General features: G+C 36.7%; 3 protein-coding genes across 14 annotated transcripts; 1 reads left to right on the top strand and 2 right to left on the bottom strand.

Moving 5' to 3' along the window:
• Positions 1-585: 585 nt before the first annotated feature.
• Positions 586-4710, bottom strand: LOC113572561 (NADH-cytochrome b5 reductase 3). Its single transcript, XM_027002245.2, has 9 exons — positions 4542-4710; positions 3700-3825; positions 3511-3583; positions 3310-3416; positions 2770-2899; positions 2447-2530; positions 2164-2249; positions 1776-1875; positions 586-1566 (listed from the first exon to the last, which is right to left on the bottom strand). Exons 1-9 carry the CDS (start codon positions 4560-4562, stop codon positions 1394-1396), a joined length of 900 nt encoding a protein of 299 aa, XP_026858046.1. The 5' UTR covers positions 4563-4710; the 3' UTR covers positions 586-1393.
• Positions 4711-4806: 96 nt separating this feature from the next.
• Positions 4807-11038, top strand: si:dkey-222f8.3 (uncharacterized protein LOC561722 homolog). The gene is made up of 7 exons (XM_027002238.2): positions 4807-5020; positions 6524-6623; positions 7842-7953; positions 8110-8231; positions 8342-8454; positions 8986-9136; positions 9620-11038. The coding sequence occupies exons 1-7, from the start codon at positions 5010-5012 to the stop codon at positions 9878-9880; spliced, it is 870 nt and encodes a 289-aa protein (XP_026858039.2). The 5' UTR covers positions 4807-5009; the 3' UTR covers positions 9881-11038.
• An 898-nt stretch (positions 11039-11936) lies between these two features.
• On the bottom strand, positions 11937-13082 carry tnnt2c (troponin T2c, cardiac). 12 transcript variants are annotated; one of them, XM_027002235.2, is made up of 2 exons: positions 12840-13082; positions 11937-12746 (listed from the first exon to the last, which is right to left on the bottom strand). In XM_027002235.2, the coding sequence occupies exons 1-2, from the start codon at positions 13080-13082 to the stop codon at positions 12273-12275; spliced, it is 717 nt and encodes a 238-aa protein (XP_026858036.1). In that variant the 3' UTR covers positions 11937-12272. The 12 variants fall into 12 exon arrangements, with proteins under 12 accessions (XP_026858036.1, XP_026858031.1, XP_035384305.1 ...); XM_027002230.2 differs by having other exon boundaries at positions 11937-12938; positions 12993-13082; XM_035528412.1 differs by having other exon boundaries at positions 11937-12917; positions 12993-13082.
• Positions 13083-14671: the final 1589 nt, after the last annotated feature.

Genomic DNA, 14671 nt, shown 5'->3' with positions numbered 1-14671 from the left:
AGCCAATACAAGTGTTACAACAGGTGAAATTTGGGGGCACGAGGGCACACTGCTCACACCGGTCCAACTCTTAAGTGTTTTATAAAACAAACATCAGGTTGACTTTTACCGTATGTCTTCAAATGAAGACTAAAGACTCACCTCCTCATGCAGTCTCCAGGCACTTAAAAGCACTAATGTCTTATTATTTAAAAAAAAATAAATAAATAAAAAATCTTGTATTTTTGTGTTTTCCTTCCACTCTGGCAATGCCAGAACTTAGCTTCAAAATACTGTTAACACTGATGTATCTACTGTTATTGAGGATATGTATTTAATTGAGACTATAAAGCATTCTCTGGACAAGGGTGTATGCCAAATGTAAAAGAATATAAGAAAGATGGTAACACTATGGGATATTTCTTAGATAAAAATTTTTATAAATTACTTACACAATTATTAAAAGTAAGGTCATTGTCAAAAAGACTGATGTTTTTACATCTTCACCCTGCACAAATAAGGACTGTCATTACAGTTCTGAGAGGGAAAAAAAAAAATGACTGGTGAAAACACACACAGAAAGATTACTGTAGGGAAACTACTTCATACAGTGCCCCAACAATGAATATATATTTATTTGCAATACTCAACACAACAGAATATATGTTTTGTAAGTGACATCTTAAAAAGGTGCAAAAGCTTATTTTACATACATAATTCAATTTTAATCTGGCAGTTTTAAAAGAGTAAACTAGGTTACATCAGCATAAAGAAGCAAATCTCTTGACAAACACTGCTAGAGTGCAATGAAAGCAAACAACCCATGATATTTTCTGGGTGTTGTATACAGAGCGTATGGATATTATTTAATGTGAGCCCAGCCTTGTGTTTTAAGTTATTTAAATTTCACTTTGGAAGCATTAAAGCAAATATACTGCAATTGTTTTATACACTAAAGTGCTAAGGCTTTACAAAAAAACTGAGAAACTTGCGCAGTGGGTGTCGTATTAAATGCCTGTAAAAAACTATTATTAGAATCAAGAAACCTGTAAAATGAATGACATGCTACATACATCAATGCATTGATTCACTAATGTTCTTCAAATCATATACCAAATGTTGTTTGCATAAAAAAGTAACCTGCATTACCTGACCAACCATGCAAATGTATTTGATTTAGCATGTGAGAAAGCCTTCTAAGCAAACCCTAAAACAAATATTTGTAAGCATAAATAATCAGAGGACCCTCTCCCACCTGACACTGCTGTCCGACATTAATCTCTCCATGGCAAAAGAATCCTTGATTGCATATTCTTCCATACCAACAATGGCAACACTGTTCCACAAAGCTAGGCACACCTGGATTTTTGCTGCACCTAAGCCAATGGCTCCCAGCACTAGTATAGCTTCTGCTTTAGAATGCAAAACGCCTGCTGGAGGAATGGCCCACTTTGTCCAGGTTGGGGTTGCAGGCAAACTGGATCATAGGAGGAGGGCCGCACATGAGGATGAACGTGTCGTCACCAGGGGGAGGAAGATGGCTTCTCACCATTTGCTCACTGATGAAACCTTGGCTGTACTCCCAGCCTGTCACATGCACATGAATGAGAATAACGGATTATAAATTATTTCTAAGAACTATAGCCGTCAACTAGTTCAATGTTTGAAGCTAGATGTTAAAGCAGTTTAATTTTCCTACTTCATAGCTAAGCTGTGCTGGACAGACACCATAGGTCGATATCTGGATATTTGCAGAAATATCAATATGTTAAAAACATTTTTGAAGTTCTGTTTACCCTCAGGAACGTTGTCAAGGGTGAACCAAAGGTTGAAACGGTCTGGGTTGTTGGCATGAATTTCCTCCAGTTCTGGGCGTAGAAGAATATCTTTCTCTGACTGTTTGAAAGTATAGGAAAAGTGATTTACTAGATTACAATTATAGAATTAACTACTATTTATCATCAAGTAGCCACCGGAGGTCCCTAGTTCCCCACATTATTTCACACCTGACTGGAAATTCTAAGTCTTTTCTGCAAAAGGCCTGCGTGGGTCTTTAACTCCTGCTCTAATTGAGCTGGAGTACCCACTCCACTTGTTTAATCAGTTGGTCTCAGCCTTCAAACAACACATCAGCTGCGCTCACTCCTGCCTACCACTGTCCAAAAGCTTGCAAAAACAGCTTACCTGGTTAGCAAATAACAAGTAACAAATGGTATGGTCCTTAGGATCTTTCATTATTGCACGAATGATCTGCAGCATGGGAGTAATACCTGTGATACAGATCAACCAAATAAGAAATACCCATAATCCTTAGACTGTGACTGCGAAAGCAGATGCAAATTTGCTGATAACCACAATTTCATGCATTAAACTTAAATCACATGTCTTATAGAACAGCAGGGAGCATAACCTTCTATGCAAGATCAAAGAACACTGCAATGACAAATCAGTGTGGTGACTGGATTACCTGTGCCTCCAGCGATCATACCGATATGTCTTGCAGTCTTAATAACTGGGATTGACTTCTTATCTGGTCTGACTTCAAATACCCCTGAGAGGTGACAGTAAACAATTAAGGCCACACAAAAATAAGACTAGACTATTCCTATTTTCTTCTAAGACAAACTACTAAACTGAATAGAATGAACAGTCACAAAAATAAGGAGCACCATTTAAAAAAAACTCAATTAACTTACACATTAACCCCATACTAAACATAATTTTAAATTTAGAAATATGTTGAAACTATTAATGGAAGCCAAACATATCAAACATTTCTTTCGTATTTACCTTTGCCTTTGTAAACCAGCAGTCCACTTGGCCCTCTGAAATCTATTGTGTCCCCAATCCGAAGACTCTCCAAGTACTGAGACATTTTGCCACCTTCAGGGAATTTTGGATGAATATTTCTGTAGTATATCTACAAAAAGAAACCAGAAGGAATGTTGTAATAATTAAGAGAATATGGTATAAAACATTCAAAGCCAATAACATTATTCTTGACATGATACTGGAGAATATTTTCACAATCCACAAAATGCAGCACACCATTTAGTTATGAGCTTTATTAATAAATTGGTTACATAGCACAACAAAACTGTATTCACTACTGTATAAAAACACTTTAAATACAAACCCAGCAAACTCAGACAATCCTTAACTCAGTTTTGTATACTTTTATAACCATATTTTTGAGACGGATCAAGCTCATTTCCAAATTCACATACCCAGCTATGAAATCACAAAGCCCTGGGTCGCATGTAGCATTGTTCTGGTAATGTCTGGCAAGACAAGACATTAACATTCTATACCTTTTCAAAGAATAGCTACCTTAACAACCAGGTCCACAAACCCCTTATCATCATTGCTGGATACAGGAGTATAGGGCCTCACCACAAGACTACCATCTATTTTTGCAGAGAGGTATATGTGCTGACCTGTAGACATAACAATAAAGATTAACTCATACAGACCAATAGCTGCATGGCATAATTTCAACTTGAACTGTAGTTAAATTTACACTAAACCTACCAATAGGAAGCCCCAAAACATGTTCCGGAGACTTCAGGGCAAACCGAAACTTCCTAGTGTCATGACTAATAACCTAAAAATAGAGCATGTCAAATTGCATGTTGGTTAGAAACACAGCCAAGTACAAAAGGTCAGCAATTTGGACATAACTATTAACAATTTCTGCTTCAAGGAGGACACAATGCTTACCTCTTTATCTATCAGCCGCAAAGCATACTTGATGTTGGGGTCCTCAAGTGTTATAGCAGGCCTTCTCTTTATGCCCAAGAGTCTCATGATTAGGCCAAAGATACCTTCAAGCCCAGTACGAATGAGCTGCAGACATGAGAACAAAGTTTGTTACTGTGTAGTAGCAATATGGGCTCCCCACCTATTTCAGCATTCACAAAAAGTACAGAATTCTATTCAAAACATTGTTAAATGTACACTGATAAATGACGTGTGAGCTGGGAAAACACTGAACTGTGCAGAACTCCTCCATCACAGGAGTAGCACACCATGGGTATTGCTGCTACTAGCATTGCCTCTAGGTAAATAGCTATGGTTATAGTAGAAACTTAAACCACTGCATCGCCTGTGTTATGACTGATATATGCTTACGCTACCCGTTAAACTATAGGATATATCTATCCATAATTTAATTAGCTAGTTAGCTAGCTAGTGCTTTAGATAAAGTGAAGATGCTAGCCTCAAGACAGATTACAAGCGGGTCAAAGACAGTAGGTTAACTAAAATCACAGCACCCACCAACATTTCTTTACTCAAATATATTGTTAAACACTGAAGAATAAGATATCATAGTTAGATGGCTGCGTGCCGTTAGATATGACTTTATTATATTTAACCCTGACGATAACAGGTACGGATACGCTAATTCCAATGTTTATATCACTATGACGTTAGCTATGTAGCTAGCTAGCATTAACTAGCTACAAACAGCTAGCTACATAGCTAACGTCATTAACTAGCTAAAAACAGCTAGCTAGCTAACGTTATGAAAATTCGCCCCGTATAAAATAGTAGCTACATACACCAATAACGTAAGACAGCATCCTATCTGCCGTATACAAAAAAGTTAAAAAAAATGACCGCGGTTGAACAATCGATACTCTTATTCGACAGCTACCGTTAGCTAAGTCTACCAGACACTACTCAGTAAACTTTGTAAACTGATAAACTGTCGCATCTCTCCACCCTCCCTATACATCCGGGTTCCCTTAAATCTACGCCCACGCACGTAAAGCCACGCCCAATATTTATACACTCACTTAAAGTCACACCTACTCCTTCCATTCACTCTTGGCCACACCTACTTCTTCCATTCACTCTTAGACAATGATGCAATTTTACGTGCTTTACTGGGCGGATTTAGGAGAACGATTCAGTCCAGGATTTGTAGCTAATAAAATTGCTTGAAGTAACTTCCTGCATTAACTGGGCATTAACTGGTTGAATACAAACGCTGTAGTCTACTCACGAAAGAGGACAGCTTCGTAATAATGGCAAAAAGGTGAGTCATATAATTAGCGCGACTTCAGTTTATGACATAATACGGATACAGCTTTTGGGTTTTTATGTTGCGACAGTTTCTTGGTGCGTGTTTTTTTTTTTCATGAATATAGCTAGGCTTCCACGTGCACCTGTAAATTAAAATAGCTTAAAATTAGTCGAAAACGTTTTTGTTTACGTTAAAAGGTTATTTAACTAAAATGTTGAGTATTATTTTATACGAACAAAAAGTGCCTGGTTCACATCCTTCCCCTAAGGCAGGTAAATTTGTTTAGTTTTCTGTAACGTGTCTGGGTGGGGTGAAGTTGCATATGTATTACCTAAGTAGAGTGTCGGTGTCGTTACTTAAATAAATAAATAAACAAACAAACAAACAGGTGTCACAGCTATTGTGCAATTTAAATGAATTATGTAATTTCCATGAATTATTTCGCACATGTCGCCAAAAGACTATGGCTGCCGCTAAAGAAACCATAGGTTACTACAAATCATTGCGTTTCCGTTTTATTAGCTAGCCAATATGTGGCCTACTGCTAGTACACAAATTACTTGGACATATTTTGGAAATTGTTTTGGCTTAGTATGTCGCACATAAAGTATAAGCTTTGTGAAGTGACATGTATTAAGATATACAATTAATAAACTGACTTAACTGTCTTCATAGAGCCCTAGAATACGTTTCATGTTTAGTAGGATTAATTAGGCTTTTGGAAAGATTGATTCGAAACTTGCCGTGACACCGACATCTAGTGGTCAAATGTTGCTCAGTACAACTCCTTTTGACAGCATAAGAATACGTAGCATCACAAGCTGTCACATCAGATCCTAAACCACATAGGCGTTCTTATTTTGCATGTCACAATTGGTTGTGCAAAAGTTATTTATTTACTGTAATTGATTATTCAAAGCAATTTTATTTCGGAGTTTAATAACATAATAATAACCACATTATCATCATTAACAACAACAATAATGATAACAGAACAGCTACATGCAACTGTAAATAAATAAATATATATATATATATATATATATATATATATATATATATATATATATATATATATATCACACATATATAAATCATTATCGTACTGTACATAAAAACCTTTTTTTATAGCACCAGAGTTTTCAATGCTTGCACTTGGAGGTGTTTTCATATTGTCTTATTATTACATTATAACTGATGCTACTGGCAAATTGAGTAAATTGAGTATTTGCTTTTGTTAGAGTAAGAGTAAGGGCCTAGTTGTTTTGTAACACTTTAAATGTCTTTAGCTCTTACCCTGAAGAAGCATTCCTATTTTGTTTGTTTCTATGCAATATTTAGCTCTTAATGGGCATTATAATGTGCTGATGATAAAGGAGCTATTTAAGGGAAGTCACTAAACCACAGGTTAGAAGAGTCCCAAAACAGGGACGGATTCCACATGCTTGTGTCATTGTTTTATGTTAATGCATGGATTTGTTTGGGTTGTTTGGTTACGTGTGAATATTGTTGCAGTCCTGTTGTTGACCAGGAGCTTTCAGCAGTCCTGAATGAGCTGTGGAAGCTGGATGTGAACCGCTTGAAGCCTGGAAAAGACTACAAAATAAATCTACAGGTGAAGATGTGCAGAGATCATCTAGCAACAAAATATTTCAAATAGCATAGTTATCTTTTGGATGAAAACCTTCCTGTCTTTCAGTTACTCTCAAGTGTTAGGCTACATCGTTTACAGTTGTGTATACTTCAACAGCAATAATCAAAGTTGATATGAGGGTCATTCTTCAATTAGGGAAACCTTTATGTCCCCAGGTTATAAATTAATGTTAGAAGTACCTTATCTCAACATAAATAGATTAGTTATTAAATATTATTTATTGCACCACCAACAAAACTTGCACATCAAAATGTGATTTCCATTTTTAAAATGTTTTAAACATCAGTACTTTGCTACTTTTGCTTCATCCGCAACCTAGATTTTAAAAATTCTCTGCACCGAAAAAATGACAAAGTGATGAGTTCATTAAAATTCTTAGTATATGGTTTTATAGTAACTTTAAAAAGACACAAAATATATTATTTGTGTTCATATCTATATAACTTGTGTATGTTTTTGGACAATATATTACCGTGCCCAACATTACTGTCATTACCACAACAGCCCATAATTACTAAGTATCTTTTTGGGGGTAACTTTTATTTATGATGTAATCATGGAGATGAAGACAGGGGAACACGTCAGTTATGAAAGAAGAGTGACATTATAATGGAAATGTGAGTAATTTAATCATGTATTCCTCCTAATCATGGAGTATTCCATGATTTTATAAAATATTACATTATTTTAGAAAAAGAAAGTTCACATTATTTATTGTATTTAAAGTGCATCTTATATTAGCTGTTGAGTAATGTTAGCATATCCATGACATAAAATCATTACTGCAACATGTCACTACCAACACTTAACTTGTTGTGATGGTAAAACACTGGATGATGGTAATGATAGATACTTATGGTGAAACTGAAAATCTTTTTAACTGTTTAGAAATAAAGCTTAATGAGCATAATAGTATAACTTTATAATGAAATTCATGTGAAATGCATTACTTCCTAAAACTAATTTCATAAGCAGAGAGTTGTAGAGAACACAGAAAAAAGTAAAAGTAGATCCAAAAAAATACCAGGCATATCTTGGTGAAGAAAAGGAAATTGCAAGTGGAAATTATTATCAGCAGAGGCCCCAAAATCTTTACATAAATTTAAAAAAATATTGTTTAAAGTCAACTGAATAGTCAACTGAATAGTCAACTGACGTGTACAGTTTTTTGTTTTCCAGGGGAAGGCTGATTTTGTGTCCCAGGGCACTAATTCTGCTAGAGACAAAGCGAGTGCTCCACTCTTCTCTTACGTCAATGAGGACAAGCTCAAAAGCATTGCCAGTTATGCCTGTAAGCATTGCATCTCTCTCATCATGAAAGTTATATACTTCAAAAAATAAATTTAATAGCAGTTTGAAAATGAAATTTATATATAGCACTATACCAATTCCTCTTATTTTGTTGAAAGATACACATTTTTGTATTTATTCCACTGTGTTTCTTCAGGCTTTATAAAACTTCTGGACAACTATGAGATGTCTACAGGTGTGGCTGAGAAAGTGACAAGCGAAGAGCTCCAGGAGAATCACCTCTTTCTCGATGCCATTCTAAAGACAGAGGTCATGAAGGTACTCTTACAAGCTTATTTTGTCACATATGCATACATATTACTTACTGATTTTGGCACTCTGAGTTTTTATATACTTGTATAGTTATTGTTCATCTATTTATCTTACAGCATACTCACAAGTATTTAGTGAGTAAAGGACAAGCTTCCTCTGACATAGCCACATTTAAAAAACAGCTCTACGACATCTGGTTCAAGCTCTATAACAGAGACAGACGTGGAGGGTGAGTCTACAAGACCACATAACACATAATGACCAGTATTTTGAATTGCTATGGTGGGCATGGATGTGAAATATCCACTAGATGGCATCAGACTTTAAATTAAGGCCACAATCAGAACTTTTGTAACATCATCAACAGTTCAGAAAAAAATGTGCATTTTATTAAATTAAATTGATTTAAAAAAAAAACACTTTCAGATTTTAAGTTTTAATAACCCCTTTTGTTTATCTGTAAACATCATAGCTAGCATATAAGGTGTTCATAAAATTTCTGACTGAATCATACCACATTTAGAAACAAAACTGCAGAGAGTAAATTTGATTGTAATCTGGGTCTAACTCTAAACCTTTCATGTGCCCTATTTAAGTAAATGTCTTCTTTATGTTTATGACCACTGTTGTGGTTCCTTTGGAGGGTACATTCCAATTCAAGATTGGCTGTTAATATGTTTACAGTTTAATTCACTTGTGATTATGTTCGCTATGTCTCAAAATAATCTCTTTGACATCATTGCTTTCTCTCTTTATATAGGGCAGACTCATGTGGGTTTGAGCATGTGTTTGTTGGAGAGACCAAGTATGGTAAAGAGATCATGGGCCTTCATAACTGGGTCCAGTTTTACCTGCAAGAGAATCTGAATGTTGTGGATTACAAGGGCTACAAGGCCAGAAATAAAGACACGGTATATTAGCATGTTACATATCACTGTAATGTTACATATCACTGTAATGTTACATATCACTGTCATGGTAATATCTCACAGTGTTGAAGCAAATGGGTAGTGGGTTCAGGTTTTATTTTAAATTTAAACATAATTTTTGGTTTAAGGGGAAGCTAATCTAATGATATGCTGACGTTAAGTAGCATTTTTTGCATGTTAATAAGCTACCTACTACCTAGTTAATTTATTTGCAAGTATATGTATGTTTTTCAGTATATAATAATGCAGTATATCAGAGCATGTACAGTATAACTCTGAAATTACATGCAAAATCTTCATATATTTTGAAATGCAACCTCTAAAAAAAAGATGATATTTTTGATGTTAGTATTTATACCTAATAATAAGTTCAATTTGCGTAGTGCCATTTTCATACCCAAGGTGTCTTATACCTAAAATGGCATTTATTGGTTTTTTACATATCACTGTGCTGGAACCTCTCAGCCGGATGAGGATGACCATGTTCTGAACCTGCAGTTTAGCTGGAAGGGCCTGGTGAAGCCCCTGGGCAGCTCCTTCATTGGTGTCAGCCCCGAGTTTGAAGTGGCGCTCTTTACCATCATCTTCCTCAAGAGTAATGAGCACATGACCAAAACCGTGGTGAAGGTAGATGAGTACCTGCTGGAGATTGTGGTGTGCAGACACGGACACTCCATTGGAACGTCCTATCCCAAAATGCTCAGCAGCAGCAACAGGGACATGTAGATCCCCAAGAAAGGACGTGGACATCCCAGGGATGTCTAGAGGAAATGAGGTTCCTCTCAGAAGCCATAAAAACTGATGGTTCCAAAAGGATAGTTGATAAATAAGTCATTACATATAACTTTAAAGTTGTTTACATGCTGGTCACTGATGGCCATTTATCATAGTAGCATTTCCTGTTTTTAAGACACGTTTTCAAAAGTGCCTCACTGTTCATCTTTTCTGATACAAACTGATTATTGATTTAAATTCAAAATGATTAAAATATAAACTTTTCTGTTGCAGACCAGTGGACTAAAGTTGATATATGAAACTGAAATTAAGGAGAAAGACCATCCTCCTGGCTACTAGCTTTCTTTAACAGTGTCTGGCAGCTGCTAGCTGCCTATGCCACTGTTGGATTTTTAGCGAGGGGGTGGGGATGTTTGGCATTCTACTGCAATACCCGCAGCTCTAATTTCAACAACTTTGATTCTAATAGTTCTTTACCCTTTCTACAGCTCTGTTTGCACTTATCAAAACGTAGATTATTAATGGAAGGGGTGGTCTGCAATCTCTGATCTAATGCTAAATTAAGGGTTAGCTCTTAAACATGTTAGAAATAATTTAAAAAGCATTTATAACATTTTAAGAGGGAAATGGCAGTCTTTTTGTTGGCCAAATAGTCCACATTTATTTGTACTTTTAAAGCTCAGATCTTCTTGATTAAAGCTCAGATCTTCCTGGTTATACCTCTGATCTTGCCGGTTCGGTATCTTACTTTTCTCTATCATCCAGCATTATAACTGTCAGCTTCATCAGACATTTGTTAATATGGTTGTGTTATTAGTCAGAAATTATAATTTTACCTAAATTAACATATGAAATAACCAATTCAATTCATGCGTCAACAGGTAAATGTTTCAAAGGTATTTATACCCTAATTAATAACCGCACATAATTTTAAAACCTGTTGTAAGGGTAAACCTACTGTAAAAGTGATACCAAATATATATTTTTTCTGTTCACTGTGATGTTAATTTGAACATACAGTGTATTATAAGTAATACCTAGTAAATCAAGCTCAAAAGAATTGCTGTTTTGGTCTTGTTGAGCCATCTTTATTAATTTAGTGGAAAAAATGATACTTTTGCTATTATACACTTTATTTGAGACAAAATAAATTTAATCTGTACTGCTTTTACACCTGTGGATTACTTCCTAAATACTGTTTTGTTGGTATAACAAATTTGTGAAAAGATCTCAACTATGGAGACTCACTTTTACATCAAATCAGGATTTTATTCTCTCATTACATGGCTAAATCTTCTCAAACGCTTTAGAAACTAGTAAAAATAAACATACATGGATCTGTTAATAGCATTAAGTATAAATGCAATTTGAATACAAGTGTTTACCAAAATTATAGCACTACTGAGGTTTTCCCTCTCTATGTAATATGAGCTTTTAACTAGCTCTTCAGAGATTCTGAAGTTTTCAGTGTTTGTAATCATTTGTATTGCATTAATCTGCACAGTTCCTATGTGTAAATTCCAGTAGGAAATACTTGTTCTCCTGAGTATGTAAAATATTTTGCACGTGTGCTATACATATTGTCACCTAAGATGCCTTATATGGCCAGTCATAGACATGTCAGTCAGTAACTGTACATGTGGCATGTGGGCAGTCATCACCATCAACTACTTGCAGACATGGAAATTAAGGGCGAGAATGTAAATAACCTAGCCAGCTGCCATGTTAGTATAATAAAAGGAAAAACAAAAGTTTAGAAAAAAAGATCTATACACGAGAGGGGACAGTAATAAAGTAGATCAAATAGAAAGGTACTTAAGTACATGAACTAAAATAACTTGCACAACTACACTGTCCTATACAACTTGTATTGACTTAACAGGTTGCACAAATACACAAGACACACAATCAAACATGTATGTACATCTTTTTATTAGAATTTATTTATTGGTAAAGACATTTAAAAAGTGTTCCTAGCTTGTACGTAACAACATTTGTTTTGAATTGAGCTGTTCGATGTGATGAGTTATAACTGTCCATGTAGGCTTGCCTCACATTCCACCCTATAGATGTAAATTAAATGTTTAGTGGATAACTTTGCGGTCACCATAAATCAATTATCTACTGCCACTTAATAACCACAAAAATAATCTAGACATATGGATCAAAACACAACAGCCAATAAAATCCATTTTACATATGATACAAATTAAAACAGGAAGACTGTGGAAATTGAGGCAAACTATCAGCTATAACAAGAACACTGAATTGGACAGTACTGTTCTTCCCTAACTAATTCAGTGAAAATTGAAGACAGGCTGAGCTTCTTCAAATGCCACCACATTCCACATATGGAATATCCTCCCACTTGTTATCCTAACATTTACTTCCGGGACTTCCTGGAGGTCTTGGTTGTCTTGGAGAACCTCTGGTGATCACTGACGCGGTTGCGCAACACGTTCACCTCGTACTTCTGCATCTTGAGTTTCTCAGTCAGGTCGAACTTCTCACTGTGAAGCTGCCATAGCCACTGCCAGAGGTCCCGGGCTTTTTCTGCCAGCTTCTCCTGGTTGAGGTGGTCGATGTTGAGCGGCTTGCGCCGCTCCATGAGGGCCTTCGTCTTCTTTTCCCGCTCCGTCAGCTTTTTACCCTTCTTCTGGTCCACCTTCTGGAGGTAGCCACCGTAAGACTTGTTGTTGAGGAGCTTCTTCTTCTTGGCATCCTCCTCAGCGCGTAACTTGGCTGCCTCCTCCTCACGCCGTGCCCTCTCCTCAGCCTGTCGGACCTGCCGCTCTCTCTCCTGCTCTGTCCGGACGCGCTGCTGCTCGGCCCTGTCCGCACGCCGCCGCTCGATACGCTGCTTCAGGGCAACCAAATCCTCCTCCTCCTTCTGCCTGGTGCTGAAATGCATCTCGATGAGGCTCTGCAGCTCATTGTAATCCTTCTCTACACGCTTGCGATGGAGGTCATCAAAATCCACCTTCTCACCATCAGGCATCTTGGGTGGAACCAAGTTTGGCATGTACATCTTTAGCTTGGGTTTGTAGTCCTCTTGGTCTCGCTCTCCTGCCTCTTGTGTTTGTTCCTCGTCTTCTGCTTCCACTTGAGGGTCCTCCTCTATGTTCTCCTCTTCCTCAACCACTTCTTCCTCCTCTTCTTCCTCATACTCCACAATCTCCTCAGTGTCAGACATGGTGCTAGTGCTGTGCCCTGCCTTTGAGAGAATGAATGGGAGCTGAAGAACACTTGATCACTCCAGCTGGAGAGCAGGAGACTGAACAGTGAGCTGAAGCCATGTGGTTTTTAAAGGGCCCACCCATGCGACCTCTGTTGAATGAAACTTCTCAGTCCCTGGACTGTGGAGGGATGTTTTTGGACAGATGCACTGGGTGCTATTTTCTTCCCCTGATCTTTTTCAGTCCCTAAAGGACCCAGACCAAAACCCTGACCTCTGACATCTCCTCCTCTTAAGTCTTTGTAAGGATTCCAAGAGTGTTTGTTTTTTCTGACACAAAATAGATGCACAACCTCTTGAATAAGTGGTCTTCTGTTAAGTCTGTTTTAATTTTCGGAAAAGATGATATTGTGAGACATTGAGCTTCTTACTGACTGTATTGCCTTCACTTCAGATGGCATTTTGTGCAACTAATTTGAACATCCACCTAGGATCACAACAACGATAAATTATAGATGCACACTAAATGTTTAATAATGTTCAATAAATGTTTGACAGGTTACAATATAAAAGAAACTCAAATAATATATTATCTAATTTACATTATGCAATGTTGCTTCTTATTTAATAATCCTACAGTCCCAAAACAAAATCCCTTAAGGATTAACTGAATTTTACAGAGTGATACTGGGAATACAACACAAATCAGAAAGACCATAAATATCTAGCCATTGAGATGTTATGCAGATGATTCTTGATACTATTATGGCAGAGAGGGATTCAGACAGTTGGTGACAAAGACAGGCAGGTGTGCCACATGGTATCTGACCAGGTCATGGTTGTGTACTAAATATTCACATGAAGCTTTCCACAAGCAAGATCGACTTTGAAGTGAAACAAGGGTCCTAAAACAATAGACTATATGATATTGTTAGTGTCTATATCAAATAGATAAGCACGGGTTTATAGAAAAAATTATGAGCCTATGCAAATTTTAAGGCCTGTCCACATAACAGAAACAAAAGATTTCTCACTATGTAGCACTGACCTTTGCATACAATATCAATTTTAATGAGTTGTGGAAAAGATGTGGCTGTTGTGGGAACAGTTAGGAAGTCCCTGAGATACATGGTATGAATGCATTTAATTGTGAAGTTGAAGAGACTCTGGGGTCTACATTAAGATAGCTTGCTCTCTTAACTTTGTTTGCACAGTTGGTGAAGGACCTCCAAAACAGCTCTTACTACGGTACACTGCAGTTACTCGAAATATATATATTATATATATTACCTCGAAATATATATATATATATATATATATATATATGTGTGTGTGTGTGTGTGTGTGTGTGTGTGTGTGTGTGTGTGTGTGTGTGTGTGTGTGTGTGTATATATATATATATATATATATATATGTATGTATGTATGTATGTATGTATGTGTGTGTGTGTGTGTGTGTGTGTGTGTGTGTGTGTGTGTGTGTGTGTGTGGTTCAGGTAGTTCAGACTCGGCACGTCAGCTTGTAATTTGAGAGTGACAGGTGGTACTTCTATGTAAATCATGGCTCTGATTGGAGACAATCAGCAAGGGACAGCTGCATCTATCAAT

The sequence above is a fragment of the Electrophorus electricus genome, chromosome 7 (assembly GCF_013358815.1).
Source record: "Electrophorus electricus isolate fEleEle1 chromosome 7, fEleEle1.pri, whole genome shotgun sequence".
NCBI classification, from domain to species: Eukaryota; Metazoa; Chordata; class Actinopteri; order Gymnotiformes; family Gymnotidae; genus Electrophorus; species Electrophorus electricus.
The sequence above is the reverse complement of the archived record's forward strand: the minus strand, read 5'-3'. Positions and strand labels throughout refer to the sequence as shown.

Coding starts and splice junctions, on each gene's coding strand:
- LOC113572561 (XM_027002245.2), bottom strand. CDS start 4,562: ATGCTGTCTTACGTTATTGGT. Junction 3,584..3,699: donor TGCGGCTGATAGATAAAGAG/GTAAGCATTGTG, acceptor CTCTATTTTTAG/GTTATTAGTCATGACACTAG. Junction 2,900..3,309: donor TTGTGGACCTGGTTGTTAAG/GTAGCTATTCTT, acceptor TTCTTTTTGTAG/ATATACTACAGAAATATTCA.
- si:dkey-222f8.3 (XM_027002238.2), top strand. Junction 8,232..8,341: donor TAAAGACAGAGGTCATGAAG/GTACTCTTACAA, acceptor TTTATCTTACAG/CATACTCACAAGTATTTAGT. Junction 9,137..9,619: donor AGGCCAGAAATAAAGACACG/GTATATTAGCAT, acceptor GGAACCTCTCAG/CCGGATGAGGATGACCATGT.
- tnnt2c (XM_027002228.2), bottom strand. CDS start 13,082: ATGTCTGACACTGAGGAGATTGTGGAGTATGAGGAAGAAGAGGAGGAA.